Below are 22,975 nucleotides of genomic sequence, written 5' to 3' on the forward strand. Positions count from 1 at the left end.
GATCGATGACACAATTAATCAACCAGAAACGTACAAATTCTAAAAGCTATACATGTTGTGAGCAAAAAGGATAAGTTAAAATCCAATTATGTTGATTTTGAAATGCTAAAATCAACTATGTGTGTTTGTAATTTGTGAATCAATTTCTTTTTCGGGTGCTTGAAATATTTGTTTGTAATTTCAGGTGAAATTTTGGAGTTCATTTCAGCTATTGCATGAAGAGACTGTTCAAGGGAAAATGAAGTTTCTGAAGAGGGGATATCATAAAAGATGGGAAACATGAGAGCAAAGTTGGCATTCAAAATCCTGATGGAAAAAGCAGATCAATGAAAACATTGGTGTAACTATCAACTAGTTGTAATACTTGTTAGAAAGTTGTGATAGCATTTTGCAACATTATATATTTCCTGTCAAAATGCTTATAATATTTTCTAAGAGATTTCAATTGCTTATGAATGGTTTCAACCGTTGAATTCATTTTTTCTTGTCGAATTGATTTAGTTGTGTGTTCGATTTCAAACCAAACTTAAAAAAGATTTAAACTCATGTGTGATATAGGAACCATGTTTAAATGAAGTTTCAACTGTAAGTTTGTGCTAGTTCATCCGTAAAAGAAACATCTTGATGGTAAGTACAACTACCAATAACTGTATGTAAGAAAGTAAGGTACAAGTATAATGTTCATATAGCAAACGAAACCAAATAAACAACAGTAAAAAATGATGAAACCAAGAAGGGTTCCAACAACAAATGATGAAACCTATTTTGGTTCCAGCATAAATACGATGAAACCGATTATGGTTTCATCATAAATAAGATGAAACCATAATTGGTTTCATCAGAATTCATCAGTAGCTGCACTTCATTTAAGCTTCATTTCTTCTCTAGTTTACAGCATCATCTGCTATAACTCAGCTCTACTTTCATCCTCCGTCTATCCACAGCAGCACCATCTGCTTCATTGAACATCTTCTTCTCATCCTTGTAGCCCTAGCCAAGACAGCAACACAGATCCATGCTCTATGCTATATCAAAAATCAATATGTTACATATTTAGCTCCTAAATCATCATAACTAAATCTTAAACATGAACATGACTTTGTTCCTTAGACTGGTGCAACATACTCATTCACCAACAAGAACAACCAACCTTCCACCATGTCTTTCAAAAATAAAAATGTTCCTTCTTTACGACCAAAGTCTAGCAATTAACGAGCTAATTATAACTAAAGGAGACATAAACACAACTCTTTCTTCGTGGAACCACCCTCTCCTAGGTTAACATAATAAGATTATCTTTCTATATTTTTCTTTATTTCGGGATTACTCTAAGTAAGTAACTAGCTATTTCCCATCACTCCATCGTGAGTGTAAATTGTGTACCCATGCCCATGATGCTTAGCCTATTTGCTTTACTTCATACCAATTCATATGTTACTGACTATACACAAACAAATCCACAGAGGGCTTCAGTCATGGACAATGTGTGATCCACAAACAAATCATCACCCTTTTGCTTAAACTTGGGATGATCTTTCTGAGCCAAGACAAAAACTATATCCCAGTGACAGTTTCTGGCTGCAACACGAAAGAAGACATAATCAATAAATTTGTAAAGCCAAACACAAAAGCTAACACATCCCAGTAAACAGTCTACTGTGTACCGCTTCATCGGCCTCTCCAGGGAAGGTAATCTTCTGTCCATTATGCATTCCCTTCTCAACATGCACTTCCAACACCTTCTTCTCCTGGACAACCTTCTCACCTTTGCATTGAGGGCAGCGATCCTTATCGCTGATGGTCTCTCCAGTACCCTTACACTCATTACAAGGATGTTGCATCTGCTGGATCATAGAGGGACCTAGGTGCCTGATAGAAACTTTCATGCCAGAACCTTGGCAACCAGAACATTTCATTGAAGCACCAGATTTTGAACCCTTTCTGGAATACAAAAGAGTAAAGAATAAGATTACAGCAGACAGAAGCCAGTTAAGGAAAGTATCCTTAAACTAGCAATGGAAAGCACCAGTCTAACAAAACTTACCCAGTGCACTTGGAGCAGATGGAATTGCGAGAGAAGGACAATTTCTTTGATGTTCCACTGTAAAGATCCTCCAGGGACACCTTAAGAGAATGCATAACATCTTCTCCCCTCCTCTGCATCCTTCCTCTGCTGCTGCCACCACCTAACGGTAAACAAATTGCAAACATCATGAATACTTTTCACTTTCATAAATAAATTTAGTAAAAACATTAACCCATTAGAAAATGATATCTCCACCTACCTCCAAATGGGCTTCCTCCTCGAAAGAAAGATGAGAAGATGTCAAAGGGGTCGTGGCCACCACCACCTCCTCCCATTCCTTCCTTGAGCGCATCCTCACCATACTGATCATAAATTTCACGTTTCTCTGGATCACTCAAAACCTCATAAGCCTGGGCCAACTCCTTGAACTGCATTGAGAGAAATATTACAATGCTCAATAAACACCCCTTTTTGACTGCCCCAGAGAACAAATTAAAACATACACAAATCAACAAACCAACCAGAAAAAACCCGACATCCTAAATCATTCAAGCATCTACTAGCTATCTCAAAATTCAGTTGCCCAGCCCAAATAATAGTCTGAAATGAAGGGCATAGACACGACCAACAAAATCGAGTAAACAAAACATACACAGGGTCTGACCTTTGCAACCTCTATACGTTCGAAATGTAAAACCAAGAGAAATTCTTAATTATATCTACAGTAATTAACAAAGTTACTGATTCCCTACTAGATCAGGAATAATCTAATAGAAAAAACACAATACCATTTCTGGATCTCCACCCTTATCAGGATGATTCTTAATGGCAGCCTTTCTGTAAGCCTTCTTCAAATCTTCAGGTGAAGCAGTCTTTGGTACTCCAAGTACCTCATAGTACTTTGTGTTATCACTTTTCTTGGGCGCTCTTCCAAACATCTTTAATCTAAATAATCAGCATCAACAACAAAAAGAAGAACCCATCAACAAAAATGAAAAAAAAAATTTAAAAAAATTACAGAATTCAACAGATCTTGAAATTTTTCCCAAAATCAACAGATCCTTGAAAATTAAAAACATACCAAGAATTTCAAACACGCTGAATGTTCAGAATAGTCGATCGATTTTATGATTGTGGGTGAAACCCTAATTCTTCTTCAGAAAGGAATCCCTAGAATTTCACACGAAGGAGGGTGTTTCTCTCAATCTATTCTATTAAATAGATTTTTTTTCCTCTGATGGTGGTGGGAGAAGGAGACGGAAGAAAGAAGAAAAAAGAAATCAGAGAAGAAGAAGAAAAGGTCAAGGGCATGTTTGTCTTTTTTTAAAGTAACAAAAATTAAATTTACACATTATTATTTGGCTTGGGGTTTTTGTCCCAGTTTTATTTGAAACGGTTTTTATTTGGTAGAAATAATATGACCGGTTTTTTCTTATCACTAGTTTGTTCACCTAGGGGTTTTATAACTAGTTTTGTATATCTAATCTAAATGAATCTATTAATCAAAATCAAAATCAAAAACAAAAATAGGGAGGAATCGAAATTTTTGAGTTTTGAAAAAATAAATTATCCTCCTCTTCTTCTCTCTTTGTTTGACGTTCCTCGTTCGATTGAAAAATGAGTATTAACCATCAAAATGAGTTGAAAATGGAAATTGCATAGAGAAGTTCGGCTAGGAATTATGTGAAAAACTTTGTCGAACTAACCAAACCTAATGGAAATGATGAACATGAAGAAAAGTATGGCTATTTCGCAAAAAAAAAAAAATCCCAACAGAACCCTAATAGTTCGGTTAGTAGCAAAAAACATTTCCCAACCGAATCCTAATAGTTCGGTTAGTTGCAAAAAAAAATTCCCAACCAAACTTTAGTTCGGTGACGTCGCAAAAAATGTTTCTTAGCCGAACTTTAAGTTCGGTTTGATCGTAAAAAGTTTTAAATTTTTTTATAACCGAACTATTTAATGGTCACACCAAATATAGAGTTCGGTTTGATCGCAAGGAAAAATTTCAATTTTTTGTAACCTAACTTCTTGCTGGTAACTAATCGTTACTAATCATACTAATCAATAATCATTAAGTTCGTTTTTGGTCATAAATTTGGGTAACCAACTTAATCGCAAAAAAATTTAAAATTTCTCGCAAAGAAAATTTAAAATTTCTCGCAAAGAAAATTTTCAATTTTTTTGTAATAGAACTTCTTAATGGTAACTAATCATACTAATCACTAATCATTACTAATCACACTAATCATTAACTAATAACTAATTAATCATTAAACTAACACATTTAGTTAAGGAGGATAAGTTTGGTATTAAAAAACATTTAGATAAGGGGTGACTTAGGATTACTTATAATGTCTTGCCTAAAATAGAATCATAATCCCCACAAAAAAATCATGGTCCCAAATAAAATGATTCAAATTAAAAGCAGGGAAGACATATAATATCACTTCTTTTGGAGAGCAAGGAGAACGTGAAATCGTTTATGGTAGCGGAAATGAAAATTCTTCGAAAATGCGCGCTTTTAAAGCAGTTTGTGAGGGGTTTCCATTGAGGGTGGAAATGAGAATTCTTCGAAAATACTCACTTATAAAGCAGTTTGGGTAAAAAGGAGAAAAGCCTAGTTTGGACGCTAGTTTGCTGACATATGATGCGGCAAAGAAATGCAGGTCCAAGTGGAAAGCCAGATGCACGGGTATGTGCACATTGGGAAGACTGCGACAGTCTTGGCAGCCACATGGGATAGGAGTTGATCAAAATAGTCATAATAAGCAATTAAGCAGCGAAAAAGATAAAGAAAATTGAAATCGAGAACATGAAGTCGGTGTTGCCGATACCCATACGGACTTCATAAGTGAAGCCCAACAAGTCCAAGTTGGTGCAGTAGTTCTCAAGAGTGCTTGCCAAGAAAAATCTAGAACCATAATATTGGGCATACCAAAATCTTCCAAGGAATATTGAATGAAGACAAAAAAGATTGTGAAATAGCAAAATCAGATAACCCCTTAACCCAAAAAATTTTTAATGGCAAATCTGTCCTTTACGTATTAGTGTTACTAATCTTGATTAGTGATTAAATATTTTGTTTAGTGATTAAAATAATTTTCAGAATTAAAAGAGTTGTTTAGATGAAAAATTTGGGGAAAAAAAATCAAAGAGTTTTGGTTTAGTTAAGAAGGAGAGAAAGAGAAGGAGAAAGTGAGAAAATTCTAATTCTTGATTCAATGGAGGATGAGGAGTGTCATATATCATCTAAAAAACCTAGGAAAATACACATCAACTACAACAATGATTCCCAAATGATTGATTTCCTAGATTACGAGAATGATTCAATGGAGGATGAAAAGGTTCGACTTACATTTATGAGCCGAACTGATCCCTTTATGAACAGTTCGGCTAGCTGAAACTGTTTAGGTATGCGCCGAACATTTGCTAGACACTAGTTCGGCTTGTATAAAATTTTCATAGAAAGCCGAACCTATTCCTGAGAGTTCTGGAATAAAAAATGTTAATGGTTCGGCTTATATAATGAAAATCGTATCAGCCGAACTGTTCATATACACTTTCAGGCTGAAAATTTGAAGAACCGTTCGGCTTAAAAAACAACAACATTATGCGCCGAACCTAGGTTCGGCTCACAACGCAACTAAATTATGCGCCGAACCTATGTTTGGCTCACAACTCACCTAAATTATGCGCCGAACCTTGATCTGAAACCTGGATATTGACAACTAATGAACAATTCGGCAAGCTGAAAGTGTTATTGTTATGAGCCGAACCAACTAGTTCGGCTTGTTTAAAAATATCATAATGAGCCGAACCTAGTCCTGTGTGATCTGGAAGAAAAATTATGTGAGGTTCGGCTCATAGATGTAAGCCGAACTGTTCATCAATGGGTTGGTTCGGCTCATAGATGTAAGCCGAACCTATTCTTGAGAGATCCGGAATAAAAAATGTTAATGGTTCAGCTTATATAATGAAAATCGTAGATTTTAACCCATTAAAATCAAGTATATTTTATCTTCATCTTCAAGAGAACGAAAATACGAAGATAACGCAAAAAGAATGAGGTCATTCCGACATTGGACGAAGAAGTTATGATCAAAACAAGATCGAAAGAATTCAGTATACAGCGGGAAGTTCGGCTGATAACTCATCAACACGAGTCAGCCGAACCTAAAGCCTATAAATCAATATTTTCGAAGTGTTTAAGGGTATATAGGTCATTCATACCCATTAGACACCCCTTATCAATACACCCTGATTAGGAAAATGACTTTGTATGCCTGTAAAGTTTTTGGTACGCCCAATATTATGGTTCTTTTTAGGCCATGTGAAGTCGGTTGTCTTGAATGTTTTAGGATTATATGGTTCGGCAATTGTAAGTATAAGTAGAAGTTGATGATCCTCATTTGCAGTCACTCAAGTGAGAGTGAGAGTGTCAAGTGGAGGTTGAGTCCTAATAGTGTGGGATGAGAGCAAAGCTCTCCTTAGTGATTAGTGAGAGTAGAAAGCTCATCACTTCCTACCGTGAGTTTTTGAGTTGCGTAAGATGAGTGGTGGTGAAAGTGCTGTGTGGTGCACAAGTTAATGAATTAGAGTGTTCTCTGAGAAATGTACATGTTCAGAGTTTAAGTGTATAGAGACAGTCCAAAATTGTATCGGAGTATTATGGCGAAAGGTCAGTTCCTTCTCCAGCCTTAGTATTGAAGCTTCCGCCCGCTAGAATCGACATCTAGCTGAAGAGTAGTCACGGATATCTTTAGGTAAGCCCATTAAGGAACTCCGAGAAGGGATTTTGGGTTGAGAGCTCTTAGTTGCGCAAAACTTAGTGTGAGAAGTGTTTGTACGTGGAAGGTACACTGTTTACTTTTATCTCGTTTCGATTTTTGTCAGTTGGCTCCAATTTAAAGTTTAAACCTCGTTATCCATAGTTACTGGATAGAGTGGGTTGGTTGTACAAATTACTTCTACTGGTTCAAATTTTCCAAAGTTGCTAATAGGATATGGGATTCGGTACCATCATTTTTTATTTGTCTTATATGCAATAATTTGGTACCATCACCAGTAATCCGGTACCCATTAGTAATGATGAAATATTTATATATCCTTTCTCTCATTACAGGTCTAATGAGCGGCATGATAAATGAAGCTACATCTATCCAATGATGCAGCAACATATGACCAAGAAAAGGAGTGTCATATGTGACATTGATCTTAACTATGGCTATTGCAACAAGTAGTTTGTTAAACGGAGAAGTTAGAAGGAAGTCATCAGACTCGTCTCATTCAGAAGCTCTTGTTACAAAGAAGCATAGGAGAAGAAAAAGTAGAAAAGATGTTGAATGTTGGAACTGTCGCAAGAAGTCTAAGCAAGACTGAGATGGAAATAACAGAGACAAGGATGTTATAGGTGTTGCAGTAGATATTGGTGATATTATTTTATTGTCTGATTGCAATGATATGTGTTTGAGTTCTGTAGTTTCTGATTCAGAATAGGTGGTAGATTCAGTTGTATCTTACCACCATGCTACTCCTCGAGAAGATGTGTTTTCCTCCTACAAGGATGGTGATTTTGGCTCAGCCAGATCGGGAAACAGTGGCGTTTTGAAAATGGTAAGAATGAGTGATGTGAAAGTTGAGACTAGTGTCAGTTTCACATTAGTTCTCAAAAACGTACAACATGTACCAGATCTCTGCTTGGATCTTATGTCACCGGGAATGTAAGATGAGGAAGGGTACACCAATTCCTTAAGTGATGGGTAATTCTAGCTAACCAAGGGCTCCAAGGTCATTGCAAGAGGCAAGAAGTGCAGCAAGTTATATATAACCTAGGTGAAGCTGATGGAATTTGATAAGAAGAGGGAGCTAGTTGAGAAGATCCATACAAATGACAGTGGTTCTGATATGATGATAAAATCACTACCGAAGTACAAGCATGTCCATTTTTGCAGCAAGGCAGATGCGGTGGTGACAGTTACCTCGTCATAAGACAGTTACCTCGTCATAAGTCGTCATGGGGAGATTGTTGAGCTGGTCACTCCTTATGGCCCAATAGTCACATGTCCCTTAGTCAAATAAGGGGGGTTAAATAAAGGAGGTAAGTTAAGAAATGAAAACGTGGTTTATATATATATATATATATATATATATATATCTTGTTTGTGAAACACGAAGGAAGCCGTGCGAGCAAAACAGAGAGGAGGTTTTGCTGCTGTGAGAAAACAAGAAGAAATAGAGAAAAAAAAAAAAGACAACCACCATTAGAGGAGCTTGATGAAGATTTTGTGAGCTTGGAGAAGAAGGATTAACTAGCAAAGAATCGGTTTGGTTGGTGAAGATTTATCCACCACATCCTACATCTCTTTAAAGGGGTTATTCAAATCCTAATAGTAATAAGTTTCTCATTTTTTTCGTTTTTTTTTGGCTGAACCTACCTAATTATTTGGTAAAGAATTTGGTAATCCATCATTAGTGGTGAGTAGAGAAAAATGGCATTGTTATCCAAATGCTATATGCACCTTCAAGTTGCGTGAAATCCCAATTTGGGAGATATCGTTGTAGCCCATTATTTGTGATAGTACAAGTTTGCCCTTAATCCTTGGTGTTGTGTGATTGGTATTATTTTTGTTGTATTTGGGCATTGCATATTATTACTTGTGTAGGTTTCATATTATAGATAGCGTTCAGGATCGGTAATTCCCCGAACGGTTTCGGGGTTGGCGTGAGGAATGAGGCGTTTGTATACTTTGCTGGGGAAATTTGGAGATGGTTTTAACTAGTTGTTTGTGTTCAGTCTTTGTGGTCAGAGAGTTCTAGGTATGTGGAAGGATTTTCAAGTGCATGTTCCAACTTTAAACTAGAAACTAGGCTGTGAATTGGGCTTTGACTAATGGGCTGGTTAAAAGAGTTACTAGAAACTTGTACATATTTCCATTGCAGAGCATGCAAGTACCACTTATTACTTTTATTTATTTGGTGCATTAGCCAAAACTGATATCTTTAATACTAGGTTACTTTTAACCTGCAGTTCGGTTGGGAATTTGGTTACGTTGAAGTTTGCGAACTAACCAAACACACAAGATGTACCCAAATAAATTGTTAAGTTCAAAGTTCGGTTACCTACCATTTTATCCTAGGTAACCGACATTACACTGTACGACCAAAATCTGCATTAACGAGCGAGTTCGGTAACCTGCGTGTTTGAAAAATGTAACCGAACTACACTTCAGGCGTGTTCGGTTACATGTTCTTGACATATGGTAACCGAACTGACCCAAATCTACATAAAAATTCTCATTTTTTTTGAAAGTTTGGAGCAATTCAACCAACATTATCTAAGTTTGAAGCACACCTGGGCACCCAAATACCCTTCCTCCGATTGTGTTGGTAAAATCTATCGTTTTTCATGTTTTCCTTCTTCATCTTCTCTAACTTTACTCTCTCAATAATTCTACTTCTTTAAAAAAACATCTGATTTTTTAATCTCACTAATTATCTTTAACTTAATCATCTCACTAATCATTACACTAACTATTATTAACACAACTAATCATCACCCAAAACTAATCAGGAGGGTAATTTAGGTATTAATATAAATATCCAGATAAGAGGTGACCTAGATTTACTTCTAATGTCTTAACCAAAATAAAACCATGGTCCCAAAAAAACCATGGTCCCAAAAAATCGTTCCTTTAAAACCAGTTCCTCAATCCAAAGGTGTGCAGCATTGCAACCTAAACAGAGCACAGCTGTTCTTTATTATTCTAAGACCCAGTTGGTAGGTGCACATGTTATCCAAAATCTCAATATCCCAACTAGAAAAATCAGACATAAAGGGTGCCACTTCCACAATCAGATATCAGTTAGTGACAAACTAATAGCCTTTTAAGTTTTAAGATAAAAATTAATCAATTCCTACAGAGTGCAGAATACTAAACAAATTTCAACTTGCAAATGCAGATATCTTACCCAACCCTACAAAAATCTTATCCATAAGACTTCATCAAACAGACGAACACCATTTGTAGAAGAATCTTGAGTTTCTGATTTCTGCTTTTCTTTAATTAAGATTCTCCAAATGACTAATTTATTTCATTAACTATAATTAGTGGAGTACATCAAAGTAACTTCACCCCTACCAAATTTCACTCACATTGAGAAAAGATTATGAGCCCAAGTTATTGGAGACCATGAATTTGATAACAAGACCCCTTTTCTTAACTTCCTCTTAATAACATTTTTTATACATAATACTAGAAGAAGAAAAAAAGATAATACAATGAGATTAAAACAAAAGAACAACAAAACAGAGAAAAAACCCCAAACCCCAAACAGATATAGAGAACAAAACTCTGTTTTGATCAAGTTATATAAGCTAGCAGAGATTAGAGAACTAAACTTTATCTTGATCATCATATCATGTTAAGCTTTCTTGATTTTTCGCAGACATACGTTTAAGAAATTCATAAGTTGTGATCATAGTAGTAGCAGACATAGACATTGAAGCCCATCTAGGACCTAATCCTCTGTAACAAGCAGACCAACCACCTTCTCTTACTAAATTCTTGACAGTCTGTCCGATTGTCAGAGGCCGTTTATCGTTCCCTTCTCCGTCGAGGACCTGTAATCTAGTCTTGATTGTATCAAGCGGCATTGTAATTAAAGCTGAAACACCACCAGCCATTGCTGCACTTAATCCTTGAACTGCCATTACAGTTTTCGAATCAGGCCGGAAACTACTCACACTACTACCATTCTCATTGATATTCTCTTCCTTTTTACAGAAATAACAACCAACTCCACCCCAAACAAGTCTCTGGGTGACGGAGTATGATGCCCACCACACAGCATTTGATGGTGCATAAGTTAATATTGACATACCAAACCCTCTGTATAATCCTCTAATACCATCTGCATTGAGAATTTTCCTGAACGCATCGATTCCACCACGGTATTTACAATTCGATGACGCCGACGCATTCACATTCAGGTTCTTCCCATTCTTCTCCATTTGATTCATACAACCACCTTGAACCATAAGTCTCTGACTTACAACATCAATTGGAGTCCAAACAATTTGCGCAGCCATAGCAGCACTCAAACCAGCAACTGCATTAGCAATTGCAGCAGCAGTTGGCTCAGGAAAACCCAATCTCACGGTTGCAATACCAACATTACTCTTTGTAACCTCTAATGCAGTCATGTATAGCGCTCTAGCCGGAATCGTCCCTGTCAACGACGTCCCAAATCCCCGATATAGCCCACGAAAACCTTCACGCCGTAACATCGACATCCCAATTTTGGCACAAGAAGATTGCGCTGGACATACTTGTTGCCTGGTCTTGAGTACTACAACAGGGTATAATGTTGCTGATACACCTGAAAACAACGCCGCACCGAGAAAGAAGAATTTCGATTTGTCAAGCATTTTCCAATCTATATCTGCTGGTAAATGTATCTCTTGTGCCGAATCTTCATCGGCAGCGGTGCTTAAACTCATCTTCGCCACTTTGAACCACAATCCAGAAATCCCCCAGAACCAAAATTGAAGAAAAAACTTACCAAATTACCCACTAAACCCTTGAAAAAACTATACAAAAATCAAAACCAAACCCAGATCTCAAAATCACTCTAAAAAAAACTGTACAGAATCCAAAAATTTTTTTTGAATAAAACCCTGAAAGAATCCCTTCAAAAAAAAAAACTATATAACAGAGATCGATAATAACTCTATTTGACACAGATCTTGGATTTGACAAAAACAGAGACAAAAATTCTCAGAAATTTCGACAAATTACTCTAAAATTCGCTGTTTCCTTCACTCTACTGTAAGTAATTGTGATAGTTTTCTTCTGTGAAACCAGATTTTGGATCGAATAACACTAACAAGAATCAAAGGATTAAACATCATCTTCCTTTGAAAATGAAAAAAACGGATTGATAATTCTTACCAGAAGCAGAAGATAGCAATGATAATCGTTGATAGTAAAAATTGTCAATCCTTGTTTTTTCATTTCTGCAGTAACAATACTCCGATAATCAAACCAATCTAGATGATTCTCACAAAGAAGAATGAATCTGAGAAGGAGGTTTTGGACATGAGACAGAGAGAAAGTAGGAGATGTTAGAAAATTTCAGGAGAGTGAAAGATTGAGAGAAAGTGGTGGCGGAATTTGATGGAGAGTTTTTTTCTCGTTAACCACAAAATCTGAGAGATATTTGAAGATCGTTTCTAGAGGAGATTAAGGACACGTGCCTCGGATCGGCTTGAAGATGATGTTTGTTAGGGTTTCTTGAAGGGTTGTGCGGTGGTAGATGGGCAGGAGAGACACGTATCTGACGTGTCAGTCCAATCCCATATATGATATTACGATGATGCCTTTTCGGGAAACCAAACTTGGTTATTACACTTTTCCGAGTTTTTTTTTAATTTATTTATGGTTCCTTTTCACCTCACCCGGCTCAGCATTTTGATGGTGCCGGTCTTTTTTAATCAGCTGGAAGTTTGTAGAAATGTATTAAGATTAGGGATGTTTATGCTCGGTTTTCGTTCGGTTTCTAGCCAAATCAAAACCGAAACCAATATCATTGATTTCTAAAAATCTAAACCAAACCAATTCATTAACTATTGGTTCGGTTTCCAAATGGTTCCAGTTGGTTTCGATTTGTCCCAGTGATTTTTGGTTAACCAATAATTATGTCAAACCAAAAAAATAAATAACACAAATTTACAAATAAAAAAATCGTAGTTGCCGATAGTATTGGTTTACACAAATTTACAGAGAAAAAAATATAATAAAAAAATATCAAGAATAGTTAAAGCTTACTCTAATTCTAGAGATCAAAAGAAGATATATAATAAATCTTAATTTGGTTATTGACAAATAAAAAAGAAGGAAGACGGGAAGAAAAAAATCAAGTAACGACGGCTGTAATTGGGGGTGGAGAAGGGAGGTGACTGAGAGAAGGAGAAAGAGAAAGAGGGAGAGTATCATAATTAAATATTAGATTTAGGGTTTCTATTTATCCTCTAAATCAATGGGCAGAATCTAATACTTGTAAATCAACGGTAAAACTAAGTTTAAAAATTAATCGGTTTTCCAATGATTTTTGGTTCGATTTTAGAGATCAAACCAAACCAAAACCAGCACTATCGGTTTTCCACTTTCTACACTGTTACCAATCCATTAGTAAATGGTTCGGTTTGATTTCTTCCTAATTGGTCTGGTTTGGTCCGATTCTAACGAAAAATCGAAACCGTGTTCAGCCCTAATTAAGATGAACGGAAAATGGATCATTTGTCTAAATATTTTTAAAACATGATTCAAATGGATGAGTAAAAATTAGTATGGGTGAAATGGACACCAAAAAAATAGCAAGGATGAAACTGGATTCATCCTAACTTAAACTTAAAAAATAACAAGGATGAAACTGGATGCATCCTGATGTAAATTAAAAAAAAATTAAAATTGGTAGGATGAAACTGTTTACATTTTTGTCCATTTAAACCGTATCAAAATCTAAATGTCCTTTTCACTGAGAAGTTGTTAATTTTGGTGTTTTTAATCAATTTTATGTAAGATGAACGCCATGATCTCGAATGAAGTGTGAGTATATTATGTTTCGTCTTTATGTGGAAAGACACGTGGGTTGATTTTTTCGGGAACACTAAAAAATTAGAAAAATAGGACCGTAATCGGTCCAATAAACCATACTATGTTGTCGAGCATCTTGTTGTGCAATTGAAGGTCGGTCATGAATCCCACGACTCGCGAACATGTAATGCGGGAAATGATCTTATTATCAAGTTTTTATAGTATAAGCATCGAACTGATCGTCTACCATTGTGGCATATTAAATAAATTAGCTGATGATAATGTAACATAGTGGTAAAAATATTGGATGATGACGGTACCGGTAATTTCTGATCGAAGTTCCTTAAATAAGAAATAGAAACGTCAGAAGAAGTAGAAAGGGTAATCATGAGAGCATCTTTGAAAGTGAATTGAGTAGAGTAGAAATCTTGTTTCCCTTTCTATAGGATTTTTTTTGTTCCTTTTATCATGGTTGCTACATATGCATATCAGGATTACTAAGATATCATTTGAGTGATCTGACGCTAAGGTTAAGTCCTATGTTCTTTTAATCTAACAATTAGATTAGCAATTCATGTCAGTTAGGGTAACCTTTTAAGTCTTATGGAAGTGCTAATGTAGCAGTTCACGTCAGCTGGGACCACCGCACAACGCTGTTTGGTTCAGCGCTTTAAATTTCAGCCGTCAGATCACATTTTGTGATTTTTGTGAGCGCTGAACGGTTCAGCGCTAAGGTCACTTTTTGAACGCTGAACCATTCAGCGCTTCAATCTCGCTGCTAGTTGAACTGCGAGCACATGGTAGGAGAGAGAACTAGTGTTAACTTTCAGGCCACATATTTTTTTGGTCTGGGATCAAAATTAAATCCAAATATAGTCGAGCGGTCGTAAAGTGCACGCCCCGTACCAGGCGTACATAAAGTCCACGCCCCACACCAGGCATGTTTTATATCTCCGCCTCATATTCTTTTTTTAATTTTTTTCTTTAATGTGGGGCGTGGTTTATACCTCTCCCCTTTCCTTGTTTTTTTTCCTCTTTATAGTGGGGCGGGTTTTATACCTCCGCCCCATTTTTTTTCTTTTTTTTTTTGGAATCTCCCCCCATCCGGCGAACGTATAGTCCACGCTCCATCCCAGACGAATGTATAGTGTACGCTCCACCAAATTTAATCTTCTACCCGTAGCGTTACACATCAGACTAAACTTAAATTTGGTTGTTTTTTTTAGTCTTTGATCTTTGATTCTACTCGCACCACTGCAGTTGCTCTTAGATATTTGCAGAACCATGACAGGGTGCATGAAGCATTTTGGTACACTCGCGAGTCGCGTGTATGCCTTTTACCAACTTGAATTCGATTAGTCTTTATGGTGAGAACTTAAGCTTTTTTATCTTGAAACTACTACCTACTTTGTCACTAATCATCTGATTTTTTAAATGGCACCCTTTATTTCTGAAATTTGCCGCCCTTTACGTCTGTTAGCTAGGATATCTAAATTTTGGATAATATACTTGTGTGCCCCGAACTTGTTATTGAAATAATGTATTTAATTACAATGAACCCTTCAGGAATGACAGATCTTAAACAAATGGTGTATATGACATAAAAGTAATTTGACGCATAGTAACATGTGGATTGAATGTAAAAAACTTGGTGCGGTGAAAATATATTAGAATGCGACCTTGTAAGGTTAATTTGTATTTGATGCAAACCTAATTTGAAGAAAGTTTGGTGGGGTATATCATCATGTGGTTTTGACTCAGTTTTGATTTGTTTAGTGTACTTATTTTATCTAGCTTCTCTAATAGAGTTGCAACTTGAGTCCTACAAAGATGATATCTACAATTTAAATTCTGGCATTCGTTCATACATTAAACGAGAAAAAAATCTTTTTGATCGAATTGTAAAACACAAACATTAATGGAAAAATGGGCCACTAATACAAATATTTATAAAATACACATGGTTGTAATGGACGAGTAAAAATTGGTATGGGTGAAATGGACACCAGAAAAATATTAAGAATGAAACTGGATTCATCCTGGCTTAAACTTAAAAAAAAAACGAGAATGAAACTGGATGCATCCTGATATAAATTAAAAATAAGAAAAAATACTTGAAAATGGGTAGGATGAAACTGTTTACATGCTGGCTATTTTTACATTCTCGTCGATTTAAACAATATCAAATTTTACATGTCTTTTTCACCCGGAAATTATTGATTTTGGTCTTTTTAACCAATTTTGTGAACACTAATTTGGTCATTCGATGGGTGAGATGGAAAATTCCCAAATTCATCGTATTAGTTTTGGACCATTTCTGCGCGACCCAAGGAAAATGACTTGATGTCTGAATCACGAAAGAAGTAGAAAAGGGAAGAATGGGAGCATCTTTGAGAGTGAACTGAGTAGAGTAAACATTTTCTATCCCATTCTATAGGATTTTGATTCCATTACCTGATTACAATATTGTTTTCGGGGAGTTGTTATCAAATTCATGGTCTCCAATAACTTGGGCTCATGACTCTCTCAATGTGAGTGAAATTTTATGTGGGGGTGGATTTTGATGTGTTCTATTAATTATAATTAATGAAATAGATTAGTAATTTGGGAATCTTGATTAGTGTAAATGAAAGTTATTAAACAAATACGAAATCAAAAGTTCAAGATTCTCTTTACAAATGGGGTTTGTCTGTTAGACGGAGTCTTATGATAAGAATTTTGTAGGGTTGTTTAAGATATTCTCAAAACCATAAAAAAATGCACGCGCATTTTGATATACGCATGAATTTAAAGAAGAAAATTCATCGATTCACCGGAGAAATCAAGGGTTTATATACCACGGCTTCGTATGGGCCAAAGTCGTGATCAAATGGGATGCACCGTAACATTTTAGATAATTGCAGGTTGAGTTTGTTTAGTATTTTGTATGATTTGATTAGTAGTCTTTATGAGGAGAACTCAATTAGCTTTATCTTGAAAATCACTACTTTGTCACTAACTGCTATCTTGATTATGGAAGTAGTAGTACCCTTTATATCTGAATCTGATTTTTCTATTGTGGATCTTGGGATTTTGGATAATGTAAAGTACCCACCAACTTGCTCCTAGAATAATCAATAAATCTCTACTTTTTCTTCTACTTTTATGAAGGTTTGCATGACTTTGTAATGGATAGAGGTAGTGAAATGTGGATCAACTAGGGTTTTTGCCTTAATGAGAAAATTGTGTGTCAGGAGTCTCATGAGGCTTGTAGGATTTGCATTTGATGCAGACCTAATTTTGAAGAAAGTTTGGTGCAATGTTATTATCTGGCTGCTCAGCTGGAATTTGTTCATTTTACCAAACTATCATCTCCACTAGAGTGGCATATCCGTAATACTAATACTTATACATACAATCTGAATTTTATATTACTTGCTAATATTTCTGGGTCGAAGGCATAAAAGTTTTTAGTTTCTAGGTCGAAGGAGAATTCATCGTCCTGTCCGAGCCCAGTTAGTAATTTGGTGTACGGGAAATGTTTGGGACGGCATACGTACGTGTATTATTCGTTTCGACGGAAGATGAATTCGGTCCAATATTCCGTAACCATTTCTAATTTGGGGATAATTCGGAACGTCATACGTACGTGTATAATTCGTTTTAGATAGTTGAATACGGGTGAGAAAATTCTCCCTATAAATAGAATTAAATTAATAAGTATTCGTAGATTTTACCGGGGGAAAATAACGTTTTAAGAAGAGTCTGTGAAAAATGTGAGAATTCTATGGTTTATGTAGATGATATAAAAAGTATATGAGCCTTTAATCAAAAATCAGCCTGTGGAACTTTCTTTAGACCTACTGTATTGGGAGCTTAACATCTCAAGTTCGACTCCATAATATAAATAATATAAAATATCAGTGACGTGGACCCGAACTTCAAGTGCCGAATAGTTTGGAGTTCAGGAAGTTCACCGATAATTCGGTGAACTCAAAAATCGGAGCGAACCCAGGTCGGAGTTGAACTTCAAGTGCCGAATAGTTCGGAGTTCATAAAGTTCACCGATAATTCGGTTAACTCAAAAATAGGAGCGAACCCAGATTGGATGAATAGTACGGGTAAAATTCGGATTCGTAATTATTCACGAATACTTCACCGAATTACTAACTAGGGGCCGGAGTGCCGAATATTTTGAACCATGACTTTTTGTTAGAATGTCGGAATCAGGAAAGTAGGGAGAAGTAAGCACGAGAGCATTCCTGCCTTTCACGAATTGTTTTTGAGTATAAATAATATTATAAAATATCAGTGACGTGGACCCGAACTTGAAGTGCCCAATAGTTCGGAATTCGGGATGTTCACCGATAATTCGGTTAACTCAAAAAAGGAACGAACCCAGGTCCGAGTTCATAGGTACATGAATAGTACGGTCAAAATTCGAATTCATAACTGTTCGCATATAATTTGTGAATAGTTCGCCGAATTGCTAACTAGGTGTCAGAGTGGCGGATATTTTGAACTATGACTTTTTATTAGAATGTCGGAATCAGGAAAATAGGGAGAAGTAAGCATGAGATCATTCCTGCTTTTCACGAAATTTTTTTGAGTATAAATAATATAAAATATCAGGGACTGGACCGAAACTTCAAGTGACGAATAGTTCGGAATTCGGGAAGTTCATCGATAATTCGGTTAACTCAAAAAAAAAGGAGCGAACCCAGGTCGGAGTTCATATGCACGTGAATAATAGTACGGGTAAAATTCTGATTCGTAACTGATCGCGTATAATCCGCGAATAATTCGCCGAATTGCTAACTAGGTGCGGAGTGCCGGATATTTTGAACCAGGAAACATGACTTTTTGTTAGAACGTCGGAATCAGGAAAGTAGGGAGAAGTAAGCATGAGAGCATGATTGAGAGTGGATTCAGTTGAGTGGGAAATTTCTTTTCCCATTTTGCAGGATTTTGATTCCATTACAATATTGTTTTAGTGGTTCAATTTGTTCCGTGGATTAAAATAATTCTACTAAAAAAATTGAGAAAGAAACAAAGGATTGATGTCATTCTAATGACAGGGTTTCATCTAAGTGGTCTGGTGTCTTATCAATATGTCGATGGCTTCCGAACTTTGGAAGAACATCTAACCAACCAACCATTGCCATTTCAAAAGTGTGTTGCACGATGGTTTAACTGATTAACTCCAATAAGAAATTCTTAAAAACTTAAATGATGTGATATGCAAATAAGTTAGAAAGGTTTAAAAATTAGGGAAAATGGGTCATTTGACCAAATATATTTAAAATATGGTTCTAATGGACGAATAGCAATTAGTATGAGTGAAATGAACACCAGAAAATAATAAGGATGAAACTTGATTCATCCTGATTTAAACTTAAAAAATAGCAAAGATAAAACCGGATGTATCTTGATGTAAATTAAAAATAAAAAAAAAAATATTTGAAAATGGGTAGGACGGAACCGTTTACATCCTGACTATTTTTACATTTTTGGCCACTTAAACAATATCATTTACATTTTTGTCCATTTAAACAGTATCAAAATCTAGATATCTTTTTCACCCAGGAATTGTTGATTTTGGTCTTTTTAACCAATTTTATGTAAAAATTAAAACCCATACTTCCTCATCACAACCATTGAGCGCCTGACTGACCAAATCAAGTGTATGGACACGTTGTCTGCTCCCTCGAGTGTTCGACTTTGTCATACAACATAGTGCAACTTTAAACTGGACAGAAAATAAATGGCGCAACAGAGAAACTCCCTGGCTCTGATAGACTGATGGGATGGGCATCCACTGTCTTATATGTAAGGTTGAATTCTTATTGATGAAGATCTTCACCTTCCACAAGGTACTTCCTCCATAACTGATTCCAGCTCCTTTCCAGTTCTATAAGATTTTGACTCCATTACGTGAATTTTGATGTGTTTTGCGGCTCATTATAAATTAATGAATAAACTAGTCACTTGGAAATCTTGATTAGTGTTAATTAAATAAAAGCAAAATCAGAAACTCAAAGATTCTCTCTCAAATTAGTTTTTATTCTGGTACACTGGTATATATGGTTGTTCATGTATATATTCTAATAATCACTCTTGAATAAATATTTCGTCGAGGTAAATGGGAATCGCCAGGAAAATAAAAGGTCTGTAACGTCACTTGGTCGAAAACGGTATCAAGTGAGATGTACCATATTTGCAAGTTGAGTTTGTTCAGTATTTTGTAGAATATGATTAGCAGTTTCGATTAACTTTCTCTTGAAATTAACTACTTTGTCATTACCAATCTGATTTTAAGATTTCGGATAATGTGTGTACCCACCAAGTTATACCTAGAGAAATCAATAAATCTGCACCTTGCCCTACATGAGAAATGGCCTTGTCAGGGGGCCTCGTTGATTTGTAGGATCTGTATTTGATGCAAACCTAATAGGTATTAGAAAGTTTGATGCATCAAATTGCTGAGCCAACAAATTCATCATCATGCTAAATATGGACATTTGGACCATCTACTCATAGACCCTCTGGAAAAAGACCTCGGTTAGAATGTCAGCAAATTCATCATCCTGCAGTATATGAAAGCTTGGACCATCACCGTGTAGACCCTCTGGAAAAAGACTTTTGGTTAGGTCGTCAGAATCAGGAAATTAGTAGAAAAAGTAAGCTTTGAGAGTGAGTGAACTAAGTAGAGTTGATGTTTTCTTAACCCCATTCATTAGGATTTTAATGATTCCATTACAATAATTAATGTTGTTATGGGTTAAATTTCTTTTGTAAGATTAAAAAATCTGAGAAAGTTCCAAAGAAGTTATGTCATCTCAATGCTACTAAGGCTTCCTCAAGTTGTCTGGTCATGTCTCATCAATTCATCCCGAAATTCCTACAAGTTGTGAATGGATTCCAAACTTTTGGGTGAAATTAAAGTAAGACGTTGATTGGGCAAATCCGGGATAATTAACTCAAACCTTTGATTATTTTCATCTCCAACCCGTTACTAATCTCAATGTTAAAGTCATCTTTTCTTCGTCATCCATATTGTGCCACTTCGTGTCCCAAATATGGACCAGTTCCTGTTGCCCCGACTATAGCAATGTCCTTATCCGTTTAACTCCAATAACTTGGGCTCATGATCTTTTCTCAGTGTACGTGAAATTTGCGGGACCATGACAAGGTGCATGATGCGTTTTGGTACACCGTCGAGTTGCGTGTATAGGGGGTGGGGATTTCGATCCGCTAGTGGGATTCTAACATGTTAATCTAACGGTGGAGAATCTTGGTACACCAATTTGATATACCTTTTGTTTTTTTCGGAAATTGAGTCAATTGTCCAAATATTTTTAAAACATGGTTCTAATGGACGAGTAAAAATTAATATGGGTGAAATGGACACCCAAAAAATAGCAAGAATGAATTTGGATTCATCCTGACTTAAACTTAAAAAATAGCGAGGGTGAAACTGGATGCATCCCGATGTAAATTAAAAATAAGAAAAAGTATTTGAAAATGGATAGGATGAAACTGTTTACAACCTGACTATTTTTACATTCTCGTCCATTTAAACAATATCAAATTTTACATGTCTTTTTCACTCAGGAATTGTCATTATGTGTTCATGGATGTGGCTGTAGGGTTAACTTTTGTGTTTTTTTTTTTCGATTTCTTATGTGTTCATGGTCAGAACTCAATTATCTGATTTTACAAGTGGTACCATGTATATCTGATTTTTCTACCGGGGGTATTTACATTTTGGATAAATGTTTGTGCCCCCATTGTAGTCGCAGGAAATCCTACAACCACATCCATTCAAGACTAAGTAATACTCTAGGAAGTTATGGTGAAAATCATTTGTTTATTCATCAAGATCTTTAGGTTGAATACAAGATAATACAAAGACTTTTCTTGCTCTCCAAATAAACTTTCTCTCTCCTGATTTCTTGTCTAACACTCACTCTAGCTCTCCCCCATTACACAGTTTCTTTTCCTTTATATAGGGTAATACATAGTGGATGACAGATAATAGATCCCCTATTTTCGGAATCACCGTGCGTTACAATCGCTCATGTACATTCGCTCAACTTCGCTCACTTTCGCACAGATTATCACACTTTACTCGTGACTATGCTGACATCATTAAATATCTCATCCTAATTTTACTATATGCGAGGGTCCTCGCTTACATTAGATGACCTTTATTTCACATACATAATGAATGTGCGATATTCACTCCTACATTTTTCCTTTTCTCATATCGTTCTCTTTATAGAGTGAGCGATGTGAGAAACTTTCGATCCAAATTATTGCACATGTTTATTTCTTCATACTTTGTTTTGCCAACATTCTTCTGTAATTCCAGCCTTTCTATCTGCACGTGTCGATTCTTCTGCTTTTTACCGATACAACCCGTCTCTAACCGGTCATCTTTTTTTTCTATTTATTGATTTATCCTTGAGAAATAACTTCTTCGTCTCTTTTGATTTCGTTTCTATTTCTTTTTCTTCGAGACTATTTTACCTTTCGGATTCTATTTCCCTGATTCATCTGTTACTGCTGCCGCTGTTTCGTCACCATTATTCTCATGGATCCAAATCCAAGGTTTGTGCACTCATCAAAATCAACCCCTCATTCTTCTGTTGATCATGATTATTGATCATAATTGTTAATCTCAATCGTGATTGTTGATCTTATGATTAACTTAACTTCCCCTACTGTTTGTAGGAAAAGTTCATCTTCGAATGTCCTCAAAGTAATTGTTTCTAACCCTAAATCTTCTTCGGATATCAAGGACAAAGAACCTCTCAAGAGGAAGACTTCGCACAACAAAGGAGTAATAAATATCCTATTTTTATCAAACAATATTGTTACCTCTATTTCTTATCTGCGTTATTTTCGCAGGATTCCGATTGTCAGATAGGTGGAGGGAAAGGACCGAAACTTAAGAGATTTCGCAAGCCCACAACTCTTAAATCAAATATTTATATTCCTGAATTTGACGTCGCAGACGTCATTCCTCCATCTCCTTTCGAAACGACAGTTCAAACTAATATTTTTCCTACTCATGCGAATGTTTCTGTTACTCTCGAAGAAATTTTTCCTCCCGAAGAGAAAATCGTTACTGATCAAGGTATAAAGGGTATCCCCACTCCTGTCTCTACGTTCGTTCCGGATTCTGTTCAAACTGTTACAACCCTTGTGAACTCTCCTTTGCTCACAAGCACCGATACCATTCAAAATAATATGGATATTCCTACCTCTGCAAATTTTACCATTTCTTCTCCTTATATTTCTGTTTCCCCTTCTTCATCTTCCTCTTTCTTATTGGAATCCCTTTCTCTCGATAAGAAAGCTTTGGACA

The 22,975-nt window shown here is 36.0% G+C and overlaps 1 protein-coding gene and 1 pseudogene across 1 annotated transcript; both read right to left on the minus strand.

The window, feature by feature from the left end:
* Positions 1-897: 897 nt before the first annotated feature.
* On the minus strand, positions 898-2,462 carry LOC113328058 (annotated as a pseudogene).
* A 7,761-nt stretch (positions 2,463-10,223) lies between these two features.
* Positions 10,224-12,262, minus strand: LOC113328215 (solute carrier family 25 member 44-like). The gene has a single exon (XM_026575316.1). The coding sequence runs from the start codon at positions 11,526-11,528 to the stop codon at positions 10,446-10,448; it is 1,083 nt and encodes a 360-aa protein (XP_026431101.1). The 5' UTR covers positions 11,529-12,262; the 3' UTR covers positions 10,224-10,445.
* Between the last annotated feature and the right edge of the window lie 10,713 nt (positions 12,263-22,975).

This window comes from Papaver somniferum, unplaced genomic scaffold (genome assembly GCF_003573695.1).
Source record: "Papaver somniferum cultivar HN1 unplaced genomic scaffold, ASM357369v1 unplaced-scaffold_107, whole genome shotgun sequence".
Taxonomy (NCBI): Eukaryota; Viridiplantae; Streptophyta; class Magnoliopsida; order Ranunculales; family Papaveraceae; genus Papaver; species Papaver somniferum.